Genomic DNA, 20,552 nt, shown 5'->3' with positions numbered 1-20,552 from the left:
TGTTTCGGGACCACAAGCAAGCAATGCTTTACATTGATTGTGACACAATCACAGATTCAAAAAAGATAGCTTGCCTATGAATGGTGTTTATGGCTGTTAAATGCAGCAGAATGAGTATTATTTCTTTATTGTGGTGTTCTGATCACTTTAGAAGACTGTGATAAGTAAGCGTTGTCATGCAATTGTAAAGGATTCAAATGTAGAATGACGGCTTCATACAGTGATGGCAGATGAATAAAGAAAATTGGTTTAACCTCTACATACCTTTGACACTAGTAGTTGCTTTTATAAAAGTGTTAGCGTCCTAGATGAGTTTGGGAAAGTGATAGGCCAATTTCTTCATTAATTTTGGCTGGTTAGTTTGCATCTTGCTTCTAGTAGCTTGGCATCATGCATCACTATGCTCTATTAGCGGGGATTGGATTCTTATGAGATTTTTGACTTTTGTTCATTTTACTAACCTGACAAGCCTTCACCAGCTGATGTGTCAAGTTGCCTGGTATATGTTAGTGTGGTTTCTTCTGGAGCTGCTGTTACGACTGAACTGCTCTCTGGTGTTATTGTTGTGGCTGATGAGCGTTCCAGCACCCTGAGTTCAGACGTGCTCTCAGGTGAAGCAGTGGACATTGAAGATAAAATCCTGGTGGTAGAAATCTCGGAAGACACGATGTCTGCTTCCTCGGTTCTGTCCACGCGTATACCATTATGCCTTTGATTCCGAGTGATAGAAATAGCCTATGTCCTGTCTTGGTTTCCTTATATCATTCTATGATTTCTATCTAATGTGCAGTTTCTAAACAGATTACTGAAATGCAGACTTCCCTCAATCTTGTAGGAATGAACCTGAAGTACTAATCCGTTAACAAACAACGGGACTGATTTATTAAGCAAAAGCCCAATATTTAACATTGTGCATTACATACATGCGACTATCCCAAAAACAAGCAGGTCACTTAGGGCCTGATGTAACAAAGGTTTCAACCCATTCTGTGTCTATGGGAAAAAGTGTTCGTACATATGGCCCTTAGTCACAAAAGAGATCTGCATGTTGTGCAACAGCTCGCTTGGGGGCCTATTCACAAAAAAACTCCATAAAAGAGTTACACCTTTATCTGAGCAGACATTTACAGTCTTTTTTTCTATTCACAAACATTCCTAGAAGTCTGCAAGAAGTGGTGCACCAAGTAAAGGTTTCCAGGGGTCGTTTTTGGAATGTCATCTTAACGTCTCAAGTGGGATCTAGAATTCCCCATGAAGCCATGGAGCTTTCTGTGCAAATGTGCAGTTTTTTTTTTTTTTTACTTCTCTGCGGGGAAAATATTTCCCCTTCAGAGAATGTCCTTCCTGTACCCACCAAGCAAATGTGGAGGTTATTAATTACACTGCCCATCCTGGAATGGGAGTTACTTCCGCGTTTGACTGCAGTAACTTTACAACCATTTCCACTGTGGAAAGGATCAGATCACAGTTTGGGAATGCCCTCAACCGTACATGTATGTGGGAGTTCCCAAACTTCCAAGACAAGCCAACCTGCGATAGTAAATGGTTACATGGCCTAGCGACCCTCGGCAGGAAAGACAGAAGGAAACAGTGGGATGAAGAAGAACCTGCAAGAGAAAAGTAAGTAGGAATGGAGTGTAGGATCGTCAAAGAAAGAGGCAAGAGGTGGAATCATGACTATGTAGACTTGGTATTTGTACACTTCAGCATTCAGCTGCATCGCCAGTGGTGGACTCTTTAAAAAAAAAAAAATCTGAGCCTCAGCACATTATTTTTTTAAACAAATGAAGTCCTGTAATTTTGTATTATATTGTCTATGTGTGTCCTACAACAATTACACTTTTTTGCATCATGAGTATTCATAATCATCTAGACAGCTCGCCTATGAACGGCATTGATGACTGTTAAATGCAGCAGAAATTAAAGAATACATGTTATTTATTTATTGTGATCTACTGATCAATTTAGAAGACTGATTAGGTAGAGTTGTCATGCAATTATAAAGGAAGACTATGTAGGATGACAGCAGAGTACAGTAATGGCAGATGGATAAAGAACATCTTTTCCATTTCTACTTGCCTTTGATACTTGTAAGTGCTTTTATTAAAGCGTATTAGATGAGTTTGGAAAAGTGATCGGCCAATTCCTTCAATCATTTTGGCTGGTTAGTTTGCATCTTGCTTCTAGTAGCTTGGCACTATGCATCACTGTGCTCTATCAGCAAGGATTCTTATCAGATGTTTGACTTTTGTTCATGTTACTAACCTGTCATGCCTTCAACAGCTGATGTGTCATGGTGGCTGGTATGCGTTAGTGAGGTTTCTTCTAGAGCTGCTGTTCCAGTTGAACTTCTCTCTGATGGTACTATTGTGGTTGAAAAATGTTCCGGCACCCTAAATTCAGACGTCTTCTCAGATGAAGCTGTGCATGTTGAAGAGGTTAAAATTCTGGTGGTGGGAATCTCGGAAGACATGATGTCTGCTTCTGTGGTTGCGTGTGTTCCAAAATCTGAAGCACAATGTATGTATGTTGACACATGCTTCTCTACGTTAATGCTACATCCACACATAAACAATTATGTCTTCTGATTCAGTGTTAGAAATGACCTATGTCCTGTTTTGGTTTCTTGATATCATCCTATACTTTCTACCTAATAAAAGATTTTGAAGCAGATTACCGAAATGTTGAGTCCCCTCAATCTTGTAGTAGTAAACCTGAGACATGATTTACTGATCTATAACAGACAGTGAGACTGATTTATAAAGGGAAACCCCAATATATATTATTGTGCATTACACACGTCACCATCTCAAAAACAAGCAGGTGCCTTAGTCACAAATACGATGTGCATGTTTTGCAATAGCTCTCATGAGACCTATTCACAAAAAGGGCCATAGAAGTATGGAAGAAGATTTACATCTCTATTTGAGCATACATTTACAGTTTTACCTCTTTTCACAAACATTCCCAGAAGCCTGCAAGACGTGTTGCAACAGGTATAGCTTTCCAGGTGTACTTTTTGGAATGTCACTTGACCCCTCCAATGAGATCTAGATTTCCGCATGAGGGGATTTAGCTCCCTGTGCAAATGTGCACTTCATTTTATATGTGGAGAAGTATTTTCCCTTTGGAGAAAGGCCTTCCTCTACACTCCCACCAAATGTGGGTGTGGTCCATTCTCCATTCCATCCTGGAATGCGAGTTACTCTGGCCTTTGACAGCAGTAACTTTACAAACGTTTCCAGGACAGCCAAGGATCAGATCACAGTTTGAGAATGCCCTCAACAATACAAGTATGAGGGAGTTCCCAAACTTCCAAGACAAACCACACCTTGGAATTCCTCCTCTGGCTCCTTGAATGGGCTTTAAGAGCAAATGTATGGCAGAAATATCTGGAGTCGTAAATACATTTAGATGTGCCAAAAGAGTCATTTTATGGATTACTGGCTAGTGTAAATGGAGGTATATTCAAACATTAATGTTTCTATGCTTGTCTCTGAACATGTACAGCGCTCCTGCTTTTTGGCTAGGTTTGCACTAAAGAAGTAGCATAGTCATACACATATATTTGTCTGAAAATACCTTTGTAAATAGGTTTTATCTGATGGATACTTTTACCTGTGGATTCCTCACCTTTTGAATAACCCCATACAGTAGCATTGCATAGAAACTTTTCTTGAAAGCTGTCCCACGTCGACAAATGTGTAGGAAACCACATGGCTCTGCAGGTGACATCACTGGAGCCATAAGAAGCACCTATTGGCATTCTGACATCACTTGCCTTTTTTCTGTGCATTTGATGCTTGACATTTTTCATTAACTTACCGTTAGGGAACTGTCAAGTTTTTCGAGGTTTTTTCAAATTTGACAAATTTGTGCAAAAAAATGTCTGCACCCCAAAAATTGGGAATTAGGCCCTGCAAGTACTGTGGGGGTCAGATGTCTATTACTGGCCCTCATAATAAGTGTCTTTAGTGCTTAGGGAAGGATCATGATGTCAACAATTGTCAATGGATGAATCCGAAGGCCCTAAAACAAAGAGAGGCAAAGCTGCTCATGGCCAGAACAAGTCATATAAAGAGGGGTCGTCAAAGTCTTGTTGTAGGTCGAAGACTCCGTCTCCTCATTCATCAAAATCGTCAAGGAAGGAACATAAGAAGCAGTGTCATGGCTCCTAACACAGCTCTTCAAAAGATAAGTCGCTGAAGTTGGTATCTTCACGTATGGCTTCAGAAGAGCATTGACAGAATGTAATTCCAGTTCCGTCTCCAGTGCCATTTCCGAGTTTGGGTTCAGTACCGCAGCTGACTTTGCCTCAGCCTCAGGACACAGAGCCAATCTTGGATCCAGTTCCTCAGCCTCAGCAGGCGCAGGTGTATCCAGCATTCCCACCTCCAGGTGCGGATCCTAGCCACTTTTTGGATTCTATGATTAGAATCTTTAATAGTGCCATGACTCCATCTGATGCTTTGGCAGGCCCCCCATGGGTCCTCAGTTCTGTTCTCCGGGAGGCTTTCCAGTGCCTTACCAAGGGGTGCCTTTAATGCCCTTAATGCCGATGGCCCAGGTTTCCTGGCTGATGGATATTCATAGGAAAGGGACTCAATACTTTTAATCCTTCTACCTGCTGAGGTTTTGCCAACACCGCAAATAACTTCTACAGCACTGACTAGCTCCGTACTGATATCACAAGCTTTGGTGCCTTTTCTTGCATCTCCAGTGCCATTGCCGACATTTCAAGAAAGATAAAGGAGAGAAGCTCAAATGCTTATGAAAGAAGGACAATATTTCTTTGTAGAAACAACTGTGCCTTTATTAGACCTAAACATTGAAGGGTTGAGGCGCAAGTAGTTTGGATATGTCTCGAAAATGGGAATTTTTGTCTCTAAAAGGTATTCCACCTCCGGACACCACTTTATATCATTCAGTATGAGGAAAGTAGCGGAAATGTTGGATTTACTTCTTCCTACTACAGAAGTAAAATCAAATATACTGACTGAGGTACTTCATTCTTACTCATTGTCAAACTCCAGCTGCAGGGGATCCAGTCTTTTTGTCTTCTCAGCCTTCATCTGAGTTTAGTTCAGGCTTCATGCTCATCAACATTGACTCCTGAATCACTTCCTTCTTCACCTGCAAATAGAGAATCCAAAAAGATGGAAGCAGCGTGGCATTGAAGTTCAAAAACACAACTTGCCTGTTGGGCTGTCACATTCATGCTTTGTTGGATTCTGTTACGTCTGCTGTTACAAAATTGTCTGATGATGTTCAGGGACATCTTTCTGAACTTCTGAGTGATGGCCAAGCTGGAGCCCACCAAGTTATACAGTTGGGGATGGATACTGCAGATTCTGTGGCTAGAGCAATGGGCACTTCAGTTTCTACCAGAAGGCACACATGGTTGTGAGGTTCTGAGTTTTCCCAGGATGTGCAAAATTCTCTGATGAATTGCCATTAGATGGCTCTTAATTGTTTGGGGCTAAAGCAGTTTCTGCCCTGGAATGTTTTAAAGAGTAAGACAACAGCTCCTTCTTTGGGTCATCAATCGCAGCCCAATGGCTACAGGCAATTTAAGAGATTCTGAGGTTTTGCCAGAAGCTTTTCTTTTTGTGGGTAACAGCAGCAGTCATCCAACCCCCTCTATAGAATCTACTGAGGGCGTGGAAGGGGTAGGCAACAAGCAGTTCCCCTTCTCCCATCTTCCTACTAATCCTCTTTCTCCTCCTTTGCCAACAATGCAGGAAGGCAGCCCTAGTTTTCCCATTTTAGAGTATGTTTTACTGGTGGGAGGATGGAAGTCCCAGTTTCTACATCAGTAGAGAGCCATTACAACCAAACAATGGGATCAAATATTGTGGTAAAGGGGTATGTTGTACCTTCCCAAGAATTTCCCTCACCCTTTCCACCCCAACAGAATTTGCTTTCTTTAGAACATCTTCAGCTCCTCCAACAGGAGGTCCAATCCTTAATTCAAAGGGTGCAGTGGAGTTGGTTCCAGAACAGGAACGGGGTCACGGATGATATTTATGTTATTTCTTCATCCCCAAGAAGGACAGTCATTTGTGGCCGATCATAGACTTCAGGGTTTTGAACTGGTTTCTCAAACAGGAAAAGTTCAAGAAACTGACCCTTGCTCAGGTGCTACTAACAATGGAGAAATAAGACTGGATTCTTTCAAACGACTTGCAAGATGTTTGCTTTCACATCCCTATTCTGCAGTCACACAAGAAATATCTCTGCTTCATGGTGGGGTCTCAACATTATTAGATTGAATTCCTCCCATTTGGACTTGTTTATGTTCCTCGAGTCTTCACAAAGGTGATGGCAAAGGTTGCAGCTCATCACAAAAGGTTGGGAATACCAATATTCTCTCACCTGAACAACTGGCTCATCAAAGCCAAGTCTCCAGAGTTGCTGTTGCATCACTTGTGGTTCAGGACTCAATGGTTGTTCAATCTGGGTTTTCCCATCAACTGGCCCAGATCTCACCTAGAGCCCTCTCAGCGTACCCTGTGTATGCGGGCAGTACAGGACACTATGGTGAGTCAAGCCTTCCCTCCTTCTCAAAGGATTCTGGACATTCAAATATAAATTGGCTTTGTGTGGCTTGGTAAATGATCAAACATTATTTTTCGTTGAGACTGTGCCACAAAAGTGATGCAAATCCTTGACCTGAATGCATAATGCTAGCCTTCAGTCTTGTAAAACTGTGATGGCCTGCAGGACACTTCCTTGAGTTTCGAGCCAGAGAATATCAGAAATAACCTCTCCTGTTGGTATTAAACTTGAACATGTTAGGTATTTGCATTCATTTATGTTATGACTATTACTTTCAATGTGTGTTTCCGGTCCAGGAGCGGGAGTTGCGCAACTTATGATAACGTGTATACATTGCGTCACAGAGGCCATGTTACAGTCATGTTTTCTCTGCACTCGAGCCTGAATTAGAGTTCATTGGTGACTGATATTCTACTACTTTTTGGAAGAAACTGAGTAGAATCAAACAGTGGAAAGTGTAGGCGGCTGGCCTGGTTTGTAGTGGGGACCTAAGGTACTTAAACCTCATACCAGGTCCACTTATCCCTTATTAGTGAAATGTAAGGTCTAGAAGCCAGGCTTTCTAGGGGTAATGTGAATGAGCAGCCAAGGCCTAACTAGTAGACATGTAAAGCTCATGCAATACCACTGTAGTCACACAGTACTCACACACATGAAAGAAAATACTCAGTGTTACAAAAATAAAGGTACTTTATTTAGATGACACAAATGCCAAAAATACCATAGAGACTCTACTCCCTTAGGAGGTCAATAATATGCAAATTATATACACTAGTATGCAGAAATGGCTGTAAAAACAGTTAGAAAACAGTGCAAAAAGTAAAAATCACAATAGTTAGAAATGGGCCTGGGGCAACACAAACCATATACTTAGAAAGTGTAATGCGAAAGTCTGTTTCCTACCTACGCAATTGTAGTGTGTAGAGGGGCGCTGGGAGTATTAGAAAACACCACAGGTAAGTAATAGAACCCACCCCAGAGCCCAGGAAAGCAGGAGTAAATCACAGTAACTTTCCTAGAACACACAAGAATACGAGAAAGAAGATATTGCAAGAACCAAAAGAGACTGCAAGACACCAACAATAGATTCCTGGACCTGAAGACCTGTGGAAGAAGGGGACCAAGTCCAAGAAGCACTAAAGAGTACAGGGAAAACAGGAGCCCCTGCTAAACCGGATGAAGGTGTAAAAGAAGAACCACCAGTGAAGAACAACAGTCAGTACTGCACCCCAGAAGACAGATACGGGTTGCTGGGTGGTTACCATTATGTACCTGGACATAGGTAGTGACCTACATCCAGTACACGCGTTCTGGCATCCCCGCACTTACGAAGTCCGGGAAAAAGATCCTGGAGGTCGTGGGGGCACCTCTGCTAGTGCAGGGGTGCCCTCACACACATGTACTCTGCACCCTGCCCTCAGGGCTGGACGGCCTGCTATAGGTGTGACTTATAAGTGACCTGGTGCAGTATAAATGGCAGTGAAAGGGTGCATGCACCTTTTCACACAGGCTGCGATGGCAGTCCTTTAGAAGCCTTTGCATTGGCTCATTATGGATGGCAAAAAAAATGCTGCAGCCCATAGGGATCTCCTGGAACCCCAACGCCCTGGTTACCTAGGTACCATATACTAGGGGCTTACTAGGGGGCACCAGTATGCCAATTGTGGGCGAAATACTGGATTAACAGTATCCTACAACCATAATTTAAGAGAGAGAGCATAACTACTGGGGTCCTGATTAGAAGGATCCCAAATAGACAGTCAAACACACTGACAAACATGCCAAAAGTGGGGGTAACCATGCTAGAAATAGACCACCTTCCTACAGAAATACCTTCACCAGATGGACATTATAGCGTAGGAAATGCAGCTAATTACCTCTGCTCCATATTTTCCTCCAGAATCTCAAGTATTCAGAGATCCCAACAAACTGTAATTCAGGCTGTTGTTGTCAACATTTTGGTTTAGTGTGCACAGGAGCCCAATGACTCACTCACATATATTAACAGAGGATAATTTATTGATAGAGGGAAGGGCGAAAGTGTTGCTTAACTTGTACTGCGTCCACCGGAACTGTCAACAGGGTTCTGAAGGGTTGCACACAACTGGAGAGCAACTAAGGCAGAAATCAGGAACAGAGGGTGGCTGGCACTTCTGAGACTCTAAGAGGCTTTTAGTGGGTCACACCAGGTGGTTTTCATATGATCTTTACCTTGGAAATGGTAATGTTTATTTTATAACATAGAGACTCTAGTGAAGCGAATTGGGATGTTTGGTTGCTTATACTTTTCATTTGCTTTCTGTTCTATTTTTCATTAATAGGAATCTCTTAACTAAAATCAAGCCCCCTTCTAAGCCAAGTGAATTTTGATTCTGAAGGATTAGAAGTAATTTTACATACAGGTGAGAAATCATGATCCGGTCAGCCACAATAACTGGTTTCGAACTCTCACATGGCAGCAAAGGTGTGCTATGTCACCTACGTCCATGGTGAATATTTAATAGTATTGTTCTGTGAAGATATTGCTAAGCTACTGTGCCTTGACATACCTGAGCCTGCTTGCTCATCTAATGTTAGCTCTTCAAACAAAGGGTGTAGAAAATCGCAGTTAAGAGCCTGCAATGTGTAACAATTTGGCCATGTTCCAGAGAAATAGGTCCTGGATGGTGGTTGAACAGAAGGGTAATTTCAAACATTTTGTGTCACCCATTACATGTTTAAACAGATTAGAAACAACATAGGTTGATCATCTCTTGCAACCCTACAATCCAGCCTGGGCATTTCAAGAGAAACCATGGCAAGGTGATGCTCCTCAACATGTGTCCTGAAGCTCTGGAAGGGACTGCCCTTTAGTCTTAGAGTGATTGAAAGTCTATTGGCCATTATAAAGGCATTAAAAGTGTTTTTGTCTTGGTAAATTAAGTGTACTTTTTCCGTTCTTTTAGATCGATTTGGTGGTCTCTTCCAATAGTCTCAGAACTCCAAGCCTTTTGGTGTTTGCTCAGTTTAAAAATAATTATAGTAATAGTATGAAATATTTTAACAATTACAATCTCTAAAATATTAGTCACCACTTTCTCCATCCACATTAAGCAGAGACCCAGAAACATTTAGTTCCTCGGATTGAAGATTACAGTTTCAAATAATTTCTATAAATTGGAAATATCCAGACAGTAATCTGTTCTAGTTTATATTCTAAACGTGATGTTTGCCTGTGCTTGCCTGGGTACAGTGTGCTCATGAACACTTAAATGAATCTCTTACAAATGCCAGTGCACAACCACCTAATAGTACAAACTAGAAATATCAATTTTCTTCTAAATTAGTGAACACTTTAATTGATCTACTATGATTTCCCCGTGGCACCTCAACAATCCCCTACCTGCCCTTTCTCTTCTTCGCATCAGCTTCTCACCGGCAGAAAAGCAAGATTGCTCTTGAACAGGCTCTGTAGAATGAAGATATTTGTCAGCTGCTTTTGCTATCCATCTCAATAACTATATTCACTATCAGAATAATTCGACATGCCCTGAACCTCTTGAAGCACAGTGATGCCCTCACGTGGTATATGAAATTATGTACCACACTCATAAGAGGAGACAACGTAATAAATTTCTCTAAACAAAACATGCATATCGAGATTAGTCACTGCCTGCCGCCAAGCATAAACATTGAGACTTGGGCTCACCCATTGAACAGTGACCTTTGTCACATGCTGATCATGAGTAAGTATTTGCCTAACCCAGTATTGTGGCCCTGAGCCGAAGACTATTGCCCGTAAAAGGTGGGTGACCAATCAGCAAGCCGCTGTTCCCGGCAGGCAACGACAGTAAGGCTAATAATAACTACTTATGCAGTGCTTCGTGCAACACTTCTGACGTTTCTGAGTGCTGTAATTAACAGATGTTGTATCTCCTAATTTTTGGTACTCAATTAACCAACCTCGGAAAATGAGTCTGCCTTGCAAGGAGTCAGCATTTTTAACGTTCACATCACCAGCAAATCTTAAGAGGTTACAACTATTCCGGAAGTGTTAATGACACAATGCTTCAGGGTTAATCAAACTACCCTATTGTTAGAACACATGTAGGATTCCTCAAATGAATATTTCTGTGAAGGCATTGGGATGAAATCTTTCAGGCCTCAGACGCAAAGCCTAGTGGTGGATGAATATAATTATAAGAAAATAAAACGAGGCAGGTTCTTCTCTCCCATTTGGTGAAGATAGTACATATTCATTCACATCAGTACCTTTATTGAATAAGACAGTTTGCAATTGAACATAAAACCCAAAGTACACGCTGATGGACATTTCTAGGTAACTCCTGCCACAGTTTGTAGGGTGACGGATAAAGACAGAAGCCAGATCAGAGTTCGGTATAATGAACATTGTGGCTCATTCATATAGGAGACGATGCCATCAACAACGAAGTGTAGATAATAAACGTTTTGAAGAAAATGTGACTTGCTTGAGAAGGACTGGAGTAAAGCCAGGCCCTTGCGGCAACATAAAATAAAATCTAAGAGGAGGAAACAGATTGCAGCGTAGACGCAGATGGCATGGTTTTAAGTACAATTCCTGATAAATAAACACAAACCTATCAAAAGACAGGAAGCATAGACTCTTATAATGACCTCTTACTTTTAAGTAGGCTATGGCGGTATATTAAGATGCCTGGACGCCTGCCTGGTTCTCATTGACACTGAGTACAACGTTGTATGCAGTGTTTATTTTAAATGCTTTCCTTGGCCCCCAAATTATAATTGCAACATCTGTAATTTTCTTTTTGCGGGGTTTATGTTTATATATGTTAAGAGTAGTAATATTTTGGGGGCGTGGCCAAGATGGCGACCGGAGCGGCAGCCTAAACTGCAGCTCCGATCCCTGGCCCAAATAATTATCCTGCACAGAGCGGCCCTGGCTCCCCCCCCGGGGAGGTCAGACGCCGCTTGAAAAGCCGCCGGGGGGCCGCGCATGGACCCGAAGCTGCGAAGCTGGAACTGCGGCAGCATTGGTTGATCGTCGTAGGTTCGCCCGACCAGGGCCCGCTCCCGTTTCGGGACCTGCGTGCTTGGTGGGCGCTGTATCGGATGCATGCTGGCCCGGAGCGTATGCCCGAGCCGGCTGGAGCTGTAAAATAAAGGGACCGCTGTCCCTGCTGGAGGTGCGGACCCGGGGAGCAGTGTTTTGAGGGGCGGCGCCGGCCGAGCCCTTCCCGTGGCGACGCCTCCCATCCTTGACCGGGCCCTGCTGGAGCAGGCTGGCCGGAGCTGTTTACGGAGGTGGGCGCCTGCGGCGATCATCCGCGGCGCAGCTCCCTCCTAATGCCGCTGGAGCGGCATTGAATATTGCTGGTGAGACTGCTGACTCCACCGGGGGCTAAGCGCAGACCTGGGGAGGCCCAGGGAGAGTTGTCTTGTGAGGCGGCGCCGGTCGGGGTTTTCCTGCGGTGGCGCCGTCTCTCTTTTACTGGACTTTTAAGGTGCGAGCTCGCGGGGAGCAACTGCCAACGCCATTGAGCTGCACACAATACACTGCTGGGTGGCCTCACAGGCCGAGGCCGCCATTTTGGAGAGCTGCCTGCTATCAGTCTGCAGCCACCAGGCCCTGGAGGGCTAACCCCATCGACAAGAGGGCTCGAACTGCGCTGGTTCTCTTCCCCCCCCTTTTTCCCCCTTTTTTTTTTCTTTTTCTTCTGCATCTCACCTCAGGAAGAGCAACCCAGCAGGAGCACACCCTTCTCTTCTCCTGCATTGAAACTCGCCCCACCACAGGAAGGACAACGCAGCAAGAACACATCCAAGGGCCGGACGAAAAGGGTGAACCGGGCACGATCAACTTCATAAGGTGAGCTTCCCGGCGACACTTATCGGGCCGTGGTTCGCTACTGTGTTAGTTACTCTCTTGACATTCCATACACCCAGAACATCTATAACCCTCGTCTAACTTCCACATCTCATCAGCACTACAAAACCCCATTGGCATCATAAATTGCTGGCCTCGCAAATAAATAGTCATTGTACTGGACCGCCAATTCCTAAGTTACTTGTTCTGTAGTCACCTCTCAGATCTCCGAGATACTTGTCGAGACCGTAACCTCCGTTGTGTGTTCTTGCGCAGTGCTAACGCACAAGCATCGCCGCACCTACCAAATGGTTAAGCCAAAGACAGTACGGGTGCCCCCAGAAAAAATGGATCTCACTACCTTACCTCCCCCAGAGGACCACGCCACCACACAAACAACACTACAGAAGCTGGAACTCACCTTACAATCACACACGTCACAATTCGAAAAAATACTGCAAGCTATTCTGGATACCAAGACCACCCTGGAAGCTAAAATTGGCTCGGTAGCGGAAGATCTCAATATACTTCGCACCGATCAACACGCACTGGCCGAAAGGGTGTCTGAGCTTGAAAAAGATGCGACGACTCTCCCCCGCTCTATGAAAAATCTCCAACTGCAACTAACGCATTTATCAACAGAAGTGGATTCCCTAAAACGCAGAGCGGAAGATGCGGAAAGCAGGTCCCGCCGCAACAACATACGATTGGTCGGGTTCCCTGAACGCACAGAGGGCCTAAGCGCTGAACTATTTATTGAACAATGGCTCATAGACACAATACTTAAAGACAATATCCCGAAGTTCTTTTCCGTTGAAAGAGCACATAGGATTCCAGGCAGACCCTCATCACCTGGTTCGCATCCACGCCCTCTCATAGTAAGATTTCTTAACTGCCGAGACAGGGATCTCATCCTGCAGTTATTCCGCAAATCTGGCCCAATAAGCTATGAAAACTCTGTGATCGCGGCCTATCCAGACTTCACAGCAGAAGTGCAGAAAAAACGCAACTCCTTTTACCGGGTAAAAATTTGCCTCTGCAAACATGACATCAAGTATGCGCTGATGTTCCCAGCCAGACTCCGGGTACAAGATGACACTCGCTCTTTTTTTTTCACTACTCCGGAGGATGCCTGGACTTGGCTGCATGCCAAGGGCCTAGCCGACCCGCTAGACGCAAGTACACAGGATGACAATAAACTATCCTACACGCAAGGACGCAGGCAACGCAAAAAACAAGGTACCAAACCCTCACCTGAACAGGCACAGTCTGAATGCTCTTGGCTCCTACAGACAACATCCAGATTCGTCAACACCTCGCCTACTACTTTATCTATGCAAACAGATATTGAACTGGAACAGGATATAAATTCAGACTCTGCCGAGTCCTCAAGGGGTCCCCCTCTCACACCACGCACAGCGGATGACATCTGATGTGTAGTTAAATTCTACCTGCTGCTGTTGACTGGCTGCCATCTGATGCCTCCTCCTTGTTTTGGTTGCCCATTGATTACCGAACGTGTTTTTTTTTTGTTGTTCTCTTTTTCTTTCTTTCATTGTTCCTTCGCGGCTTCATGCGGTCCGTGGGTGCCCTCCGGCTGGCGCAATTTGTTTTTTGTACCATAAGAGACCTGGGCAGGGTAGGCCCACATCTTTGCAGTTTTGTCCACTGGCACCCCCCTGCTTCATATGGACCATTATCTTACGCCGGGAACCACCGGTATTGTTTTTTTTTATTTGGTAGTAATTCAATTGTTGTTGTATGTAGTTTTAGTGTGCACCTTCATTTTAGGTGATTGGTTTTTTCAAGTGCAATTTAATTGTAAAAGGAGCAGCAAACACATAGGATATGTCCAATATAGCAACAGGATCGCAGCTCATAGCTCAGTAACTACTGGCCGATCTATTATAGAAGCTGAACGTCAAAATAATGCCACAATGAGGCTGAAAGACAACTACCCCCCTGGTCCCATAATAGCTACAAAAACATTATGGCCACCCACACACACCAAGTGTTCTTAAAATATAAGATACTCACATGGAACGTCAGAGGCATGGCAACCCCACGGAAAAGCCAAAGGGTTTACGCTTTCCTTAAAAGACACCAAGTACACATAGCGTTATTACAAGAGACACATTTTGCTAAATCCACGCTTCAAAATGCACGCTCTAAATGGAAAGGCCAACTGCATGGCACTTCCTCCTCCTCCTTCGCCCGCGGTGTGGCCATCTGGATTGCACCGGGGGTCCCGTTTGTTTTGACTCGCACACAGTGTGATCCAGATGGCAGACATGTGATACTGGAAGGCACCATTGATGGCTCCCCCTTGGCTCTGGTCGCACTATACCTCCCAAATGTAAATCAGTGCGACTTCCTATCTACGCTCTCTACCGGCAACCTAAGTGATCCTAGTTTGGAGTGTATATGGGGGGGCGACTTCAATAGTGTCCTGGACACTCAAATAGACCGTTCATTCCCTCCACTCGTCACAGCCCCTTCTAATCGTGCCTCACAGGCTTTGGCGCACTGGGCATCAAACAATGGTCTGAGTGATATATGGGGGTGAACCACCCCACTCACCGCGAATATTCTTTCTACTCTCCAGTGCATAAACTACATACCAGAATAGATATGTTATTTGTATCTACAGCTGTCATTCATAAAGTATGCTCATCTGAGTACTTAGCACGTACGATATCGGATCACAACCCTCTATGCATAACAATGGCTTGGGGACACACGCATACTCGGATACCAACATGGCGACTACAGCCAGAAGCCCTCCTAGATTCCCCCTTTCAAGCAGATATGGCCAAAAGTTTAGCCGATTATTTTCTATAAAACAAAAATACAACCTCATCCCGCGCTATAGAGTGGGATGCCCATAAGGTGGTAATACGCGGACACTGCCTCGCGGCCACCGTGGGGGTTAGAAAAGCACTTACTAGAGAACTACAAGACTTAGAAGTGAAGCTCCGCAGGGCAGAAAATGTGATTGATAACGGAGAGTTCACACTAACAACACTGCACTCGCTCAGAGCGGCTCACAAGGAAGCGGACAACAGATTAAGCAAACACGACTATAGACACTACATGACAAGACAACATGCTGAGGGAGACAGGTCGGGCAGGCTATTAGCTTGGCTGACACGACAGCCATCACAATCAGCTCCTATTGGCGCTATACGCTTAAACCCTGATGTCATTGTTAACACCCAAACAGGCATAAATGATGCCTTCTCTGCATTTTACCGCGCTCTTTATACGCCCCCCCCATCCCTTAGAGCAGCACCTTACTGACACACTACACCTGGTCCCTCAAAACCAACTTATCCTTGACAACATCGACACACTAGACGGCCCTATTACTATAGATGAGCTACGCTTAGCCCTATCACAAATGGCACGTAACAAAACCCCTGGGTCCGACGGTCTACCGGTAGAATATTTTAACTCCCATGCTACCCACTTACTGCACCCACTCCTAGAAGTATTTAACGAAGCACACCATAACTTACAATTGCCGGATTCTATGCGTGAGGCATTGATAGTCGTCCTCCCAAAAACAGGACGCGACCCTCTCGATGTCAAATCATACAGGCCGCTCTCCTTACTCAACACAGACTGCAAACTACTAGGGAAAGTACTCGCAAATAGGCTCCTCCCCTATTTACCGGGTTTAATACACCATGATCAATCCGGCTTTATCCCTGGCAGGAGCACTTTTTTAAATATCAGAAGACTCCTGCATATAATGCACAGCAACACAAACTCGGAAGCGGTGGCCCTTTCCCTAGATATTGAAAAAGCGTTTGACACGCTCAGTTGGAATTATCTCCTATGCACACTTAAGGCATTCGGTTTTGGCCCCGGTTTCCTTAATTGGATCAAAACGCTCTACTCTAAGCCCACAGCCCGTGTTAAAAATGGCCGAGTTATCTCTGAAGCATTCCCTATAGGCAGAGGCACCAGACAGGGCTGCCCACTATCCCCATTACTATTCGCTATTGCCATGGAACCATTAGCAATTAAACTACGCAGCTACGCACACATATGGGGCATCCCGGAATCCAATACCTATCACATTATATCCTTGTATGCAGACGATGCCCTAATATACCTGCGCAATCACTCATCCTATATGGCAGAAGTATTGCAGTTGCTGGACTCCTTCGCCCTTGCCTCCGGCTTGCATGTTAACTGGTCCAAATCAAGCATTTTCCCCCTCGCTTCCATCCCGGCTGACCATTATGAGGCGTTGCCACAGTATAAACTACCTTGGTCACATACAACCTTTAAATACCTCGGAGTGCAGATTTATCACTCAATCACAGACTTAAAAGAAGGCAACATTGATAGGGTGCTCGGCTCCACTCGTAGCTCAATACCTTTCTGGAGCTCACTCCCCTTGTCTCCCATGGGTCACGTGGCGATAGCCAAGATGCTTATCCTCCCAAGGTTCTTATATTATTTTACTGCCCTACCTCTGTGCCTGCCACGCTCGTTCTTTAACAAATTGCATTCAATGCTAACTGACTTACTCTGGGGCAAAGACAGACGGAGAGTGGCGCTGGCCATAACACAACATCCGCAAGAGTCGGGTGGGCTGGGTATGCCTAACTTTGAAAGATACTATGCGGCTGCCCAACTATCATGGGTATCCGCATGGCTTCAAGTAACTCCCTCTGTCGAAGGCGCAATGCTGCAAAAACATATAGCGCCGCAGGTACTGCTGCTTAAAATGTTAACCACCCCTCCCACCACATCTCCTAGACTAATATTATTAGAAGCAGCTCGCTTTTGCTGGCGTAGATACGTCCAGAATAAAGCCTCTTCTCCCCCTTATTCACCCTTGCTACCACTGTTCCAACTACCAGGCACTCAAGTCCTCTCAATGTACCATAACACACGTGGAATAAACACATTGCAACTGGGCGACTTATATTCTGGGTCTGTGATGCATACCTTTGCGGAAATGGTAGCCGCCGGAATGATGCATAATGGGGCCTTTCTAACATATAGCGCCATAAAACGACTACTCCATAATCTCTGGGGCACCAATGACACGGAGCCCCTGGAATCCCCATTACTCACTACCATCCTCACCATAGGTAGCACAAGAGGCACTATAACTAAACTATATAAAGCATTGCTTGAGCCGATATGCACCACCCTGCCATACGCGAAGGCACGTTGGGACTCCGTCCTTCCTTCACCATTAACGCAAAAATCGTGGGCCGCCGCTCTCGCAATGGTTAAAACAGTATCCCGCAACCCTCGTCTGCGTTATACCCAATTCAATTATCTTCACCACTCATATTTATCACCAGCCCGCATCCAAAGAATATATCCGAGCACATCACCGACATGTCCCAGATGCGCCACACCGGCGGCTGACTTCTTTCATATGGTTTGGAGTTGTCACTCAATAAATTTGGCCTGGCAGCGTGTGACAGAGACCACTGCAGATATCTCAACCCATACCCTGGTGCCTACGCCCGACTCTTGTTTACTTGGCATACGCCACCGAACCAGAACAGATAAACAAACACATAAATTTATAGACCTGGCATTCGTGGTTCACAAACGATTAATAGCAACGCACTGGAAAGCCCCACATGTCCCCTCCCATCTGTCCTGGCTGCGTGAGCTACATAGCCGTGCGCAGGCAGAAGCCCAGACACTCCACTTACTGCGACAAAGGGGTCTCATCCAAGACGGCCCGAGGTCTGGGACACTTTTGTGGTGGCCATTGAAGCCAGAGACGATATATATCCCCCGTAAGCAGGATAATATACATACATACTACAACAATGCCTAAACATCGTCAACACTTTAATTATACTGTCCCAAACTCAACCCCCCTCAACTGTACCCATTGCTAACAACCTCACCTCCCGCAAAGTATTTCTGCACCACAATTAGACACGCTCTAGGGGATAACACACGTATGTTACTTATACCCAGATCACGTGCGGTCATACCTACCTTGCACCCTGTCATTTCCATAGACATATACTACACCTCTGTGGTAGCCATCTTCCTTTTACTCACACATATTAACCGCGCTCCCTCTTCTCTCTTTCCCCTCGCAACGTGAGGGATCATTTAAACTAGTAGTGACACTGAAAGTGGCCACCTGTGTCCTAGATCTGCAAACAGTTCACTCATAGCCTCCATGTCGAATGCTGCTCCCCCTTCCTCCTTAGTTCTTCTTGGATTTGCACTTTTTATGTTGCTTTATATTTGTTTTCCTCGTTCCTTATTATCATTAGTTTTCTTATTTTATTTTTTTTCTTTGACACCTTGCTGTGTAATAATGCTGTGTAAATTTATATAAGCGTGTTAACGGATCCCAAATTATCAACAGCTATTGTATTGTTGTGTGCAGTATGCGTTTAATAAACAGATAAAAAAAAAAAAAAAAAGAGTAGTAATATTTTGGGCAGATATAATTTTGTGGAATTAGTATTTCTAAATCCATCAATCACATCTTGTGACATAAAGGTTTGTACCTCATTACAACCTTTCAAAATCATGTTGCATTGATTGTGACACTATCACTGATTCAAAACAGGACATGAGTGGTCATTTTAGTAAATGCAAGGTAGCTGTGCCACAGTGATAGCTGTTAGGATGTGAAGATAACACTATGGTCTTATGTTGTATGTACAAGCAAAATGTTAGTTGAATGTGGTATAAATGGTCATGTGGCCTAGAGAATCTCGGCAGACTGAGAAAGAAAGGTGAGAAAACATTGTCAAAGGGAGAAAGGAAGAACCTGCAAGAGTGAGATACGGAGACAGGAAGTGTAGGGAGGTGGAAGAAAGAGGAAAGAGTTGGAATCACGACTAAGTAGCCTTGGTGTTGCACACCACAGCATTCAGCAGCGTTGCCAGTTATGTACTCTTTAAAAAAAAAAACCTTCAAGCCTCTGCTCATATTTCAACAAGTGAAGTCCTGTAATTTTGTATTACTCACATTGTCCTTAATTGTTACCTGCAACAATTAGAGCCATTTGTTCCCAATGAGTATTCATAATCATCAAAACAGCTTGTCTATGAATGGCATTTATGGCTGTTAAATGCAGCAGAAATTAGAGAATGCGTATTATTTATTTATTGTGGTGTTCTGATCACTTTAGAAGACTGTGATTAGTAAGAGTTGTCATGCACATGTAAAGAATTCAAATGTAGAATGAGAGCTATGCACAGTGATGGCAGATGGATAAAGCCCTTGACACTAGTAGTTGCTTTTATGAAAGTGTTAGCGTCTTAGATGAGTTTGGAAACGTGATTGGCCAATTCCTTCATTAATTTTGGCTGGTTAGTTTGCATCTTGCTTCTAGTAGCTTGGCATCATGCATCACTATGCTCTGTTAGCAGGGAATGGGTTCTTATCAGATGTTTGACTTTTGTTCATCTTACTAACCTGACAAGCCTTCACCAGCTGATGTGTCAAGTTGGCTGGTATATGTTAGTGTGGTTTCTTCTGGAGCTGCTGTTCCGACTGAACTGCTCTCTGGTGTTATTGTGGCTGAAGAGCGTTCCAGCACCCCGAGTTCAGACGTGCTGTCCGGTGAAGCAGTGGGCACTGAGGACAAAATCCTGGTGGTAGAAATCTCGGAAGACATGATGTCTGTTTCCTCGGTTCTGTGTATTCCAAAATCTGAAGCACAATGTATTTATATTGACACATGCTTCTCTACGATAATGCTACATCCACGCATATACCATTATGCCTCTGATTCCGAGTGGTTTCTTGATGTCATTCTATTATTTCTACCTAATGTTCAGTTTCTAAACAGATTGCAAAATGCTGAGTCCCCTCAGTAGTCTGCAACAAACAATGGGACTGATTTATGAAGCAAAAGCCCAACGTACCCACGGACCCTTCGTATGTCACAACTGCAAACTTACCTTCCACCACGAAAACACCACATCCGCCAGCCCACGCGCCATCAACCACCACAAATGCATCCTGATCAACGCACGCTCCGTCCACAAGCACGCCGTTGAACTCTGGGACCTCCTGGACTCCACCGCACCAGACGTCGCCTTCATCACTGAGACCTGGATGAACGCCTCCTCGGCCCCGACATCGCCATAGCCATCCCCGAAGGCTACAAGATTTCCAGGAAAGACCGCAC

General features: G+C 44.4%; 1 protein-coding gene across 2 annotated transcripts in view; it reads right to left on the bottom strand.

Moving 5' to 3' along the window:
• IL15RA (interleukin 15 receptor subunit alpha) overlaps positions 1-20,552 on the bottom strand; it is a 413,899-nt gene that overhangs the window by 65,012 nt on the left and 328,335 nt on the right. The window contains exon 4 of one of the 2 annotated variants that reach the window (XM_069229273.1): positions 2,266-2,508. The exons of the other annotated variant lie outside the window; for it this stretch is intronic. Coding sequence (XP_069085374.1) covers positions 2,266-2,508 — 243 coding nt within the window. The remainder of the gene's footprint in view (positions 1-2,265; positions 2,509-20,552) is intronic. 2 annotated transcript variants of the gene reach the window in all.

This window comes from Pleurodeles waltl, chromosome 4_1 (assembly GCF_031143425.1).
Source record: "Pleurodeles waltl isolate 20211129_DDA chromosome 4_1, aPleWal1.hap1.20221129, whole genome shotgun sequence".
Lineage (NCBI taxonomy): Eukaryota > Metazoa > Chordata > Amphibia > Caudata > Salamandridae > Pleurodeles > Pleurodeles waltl.
This window is presented reverse-complemented; position numbering and strand designations above follow the sequence as displayed.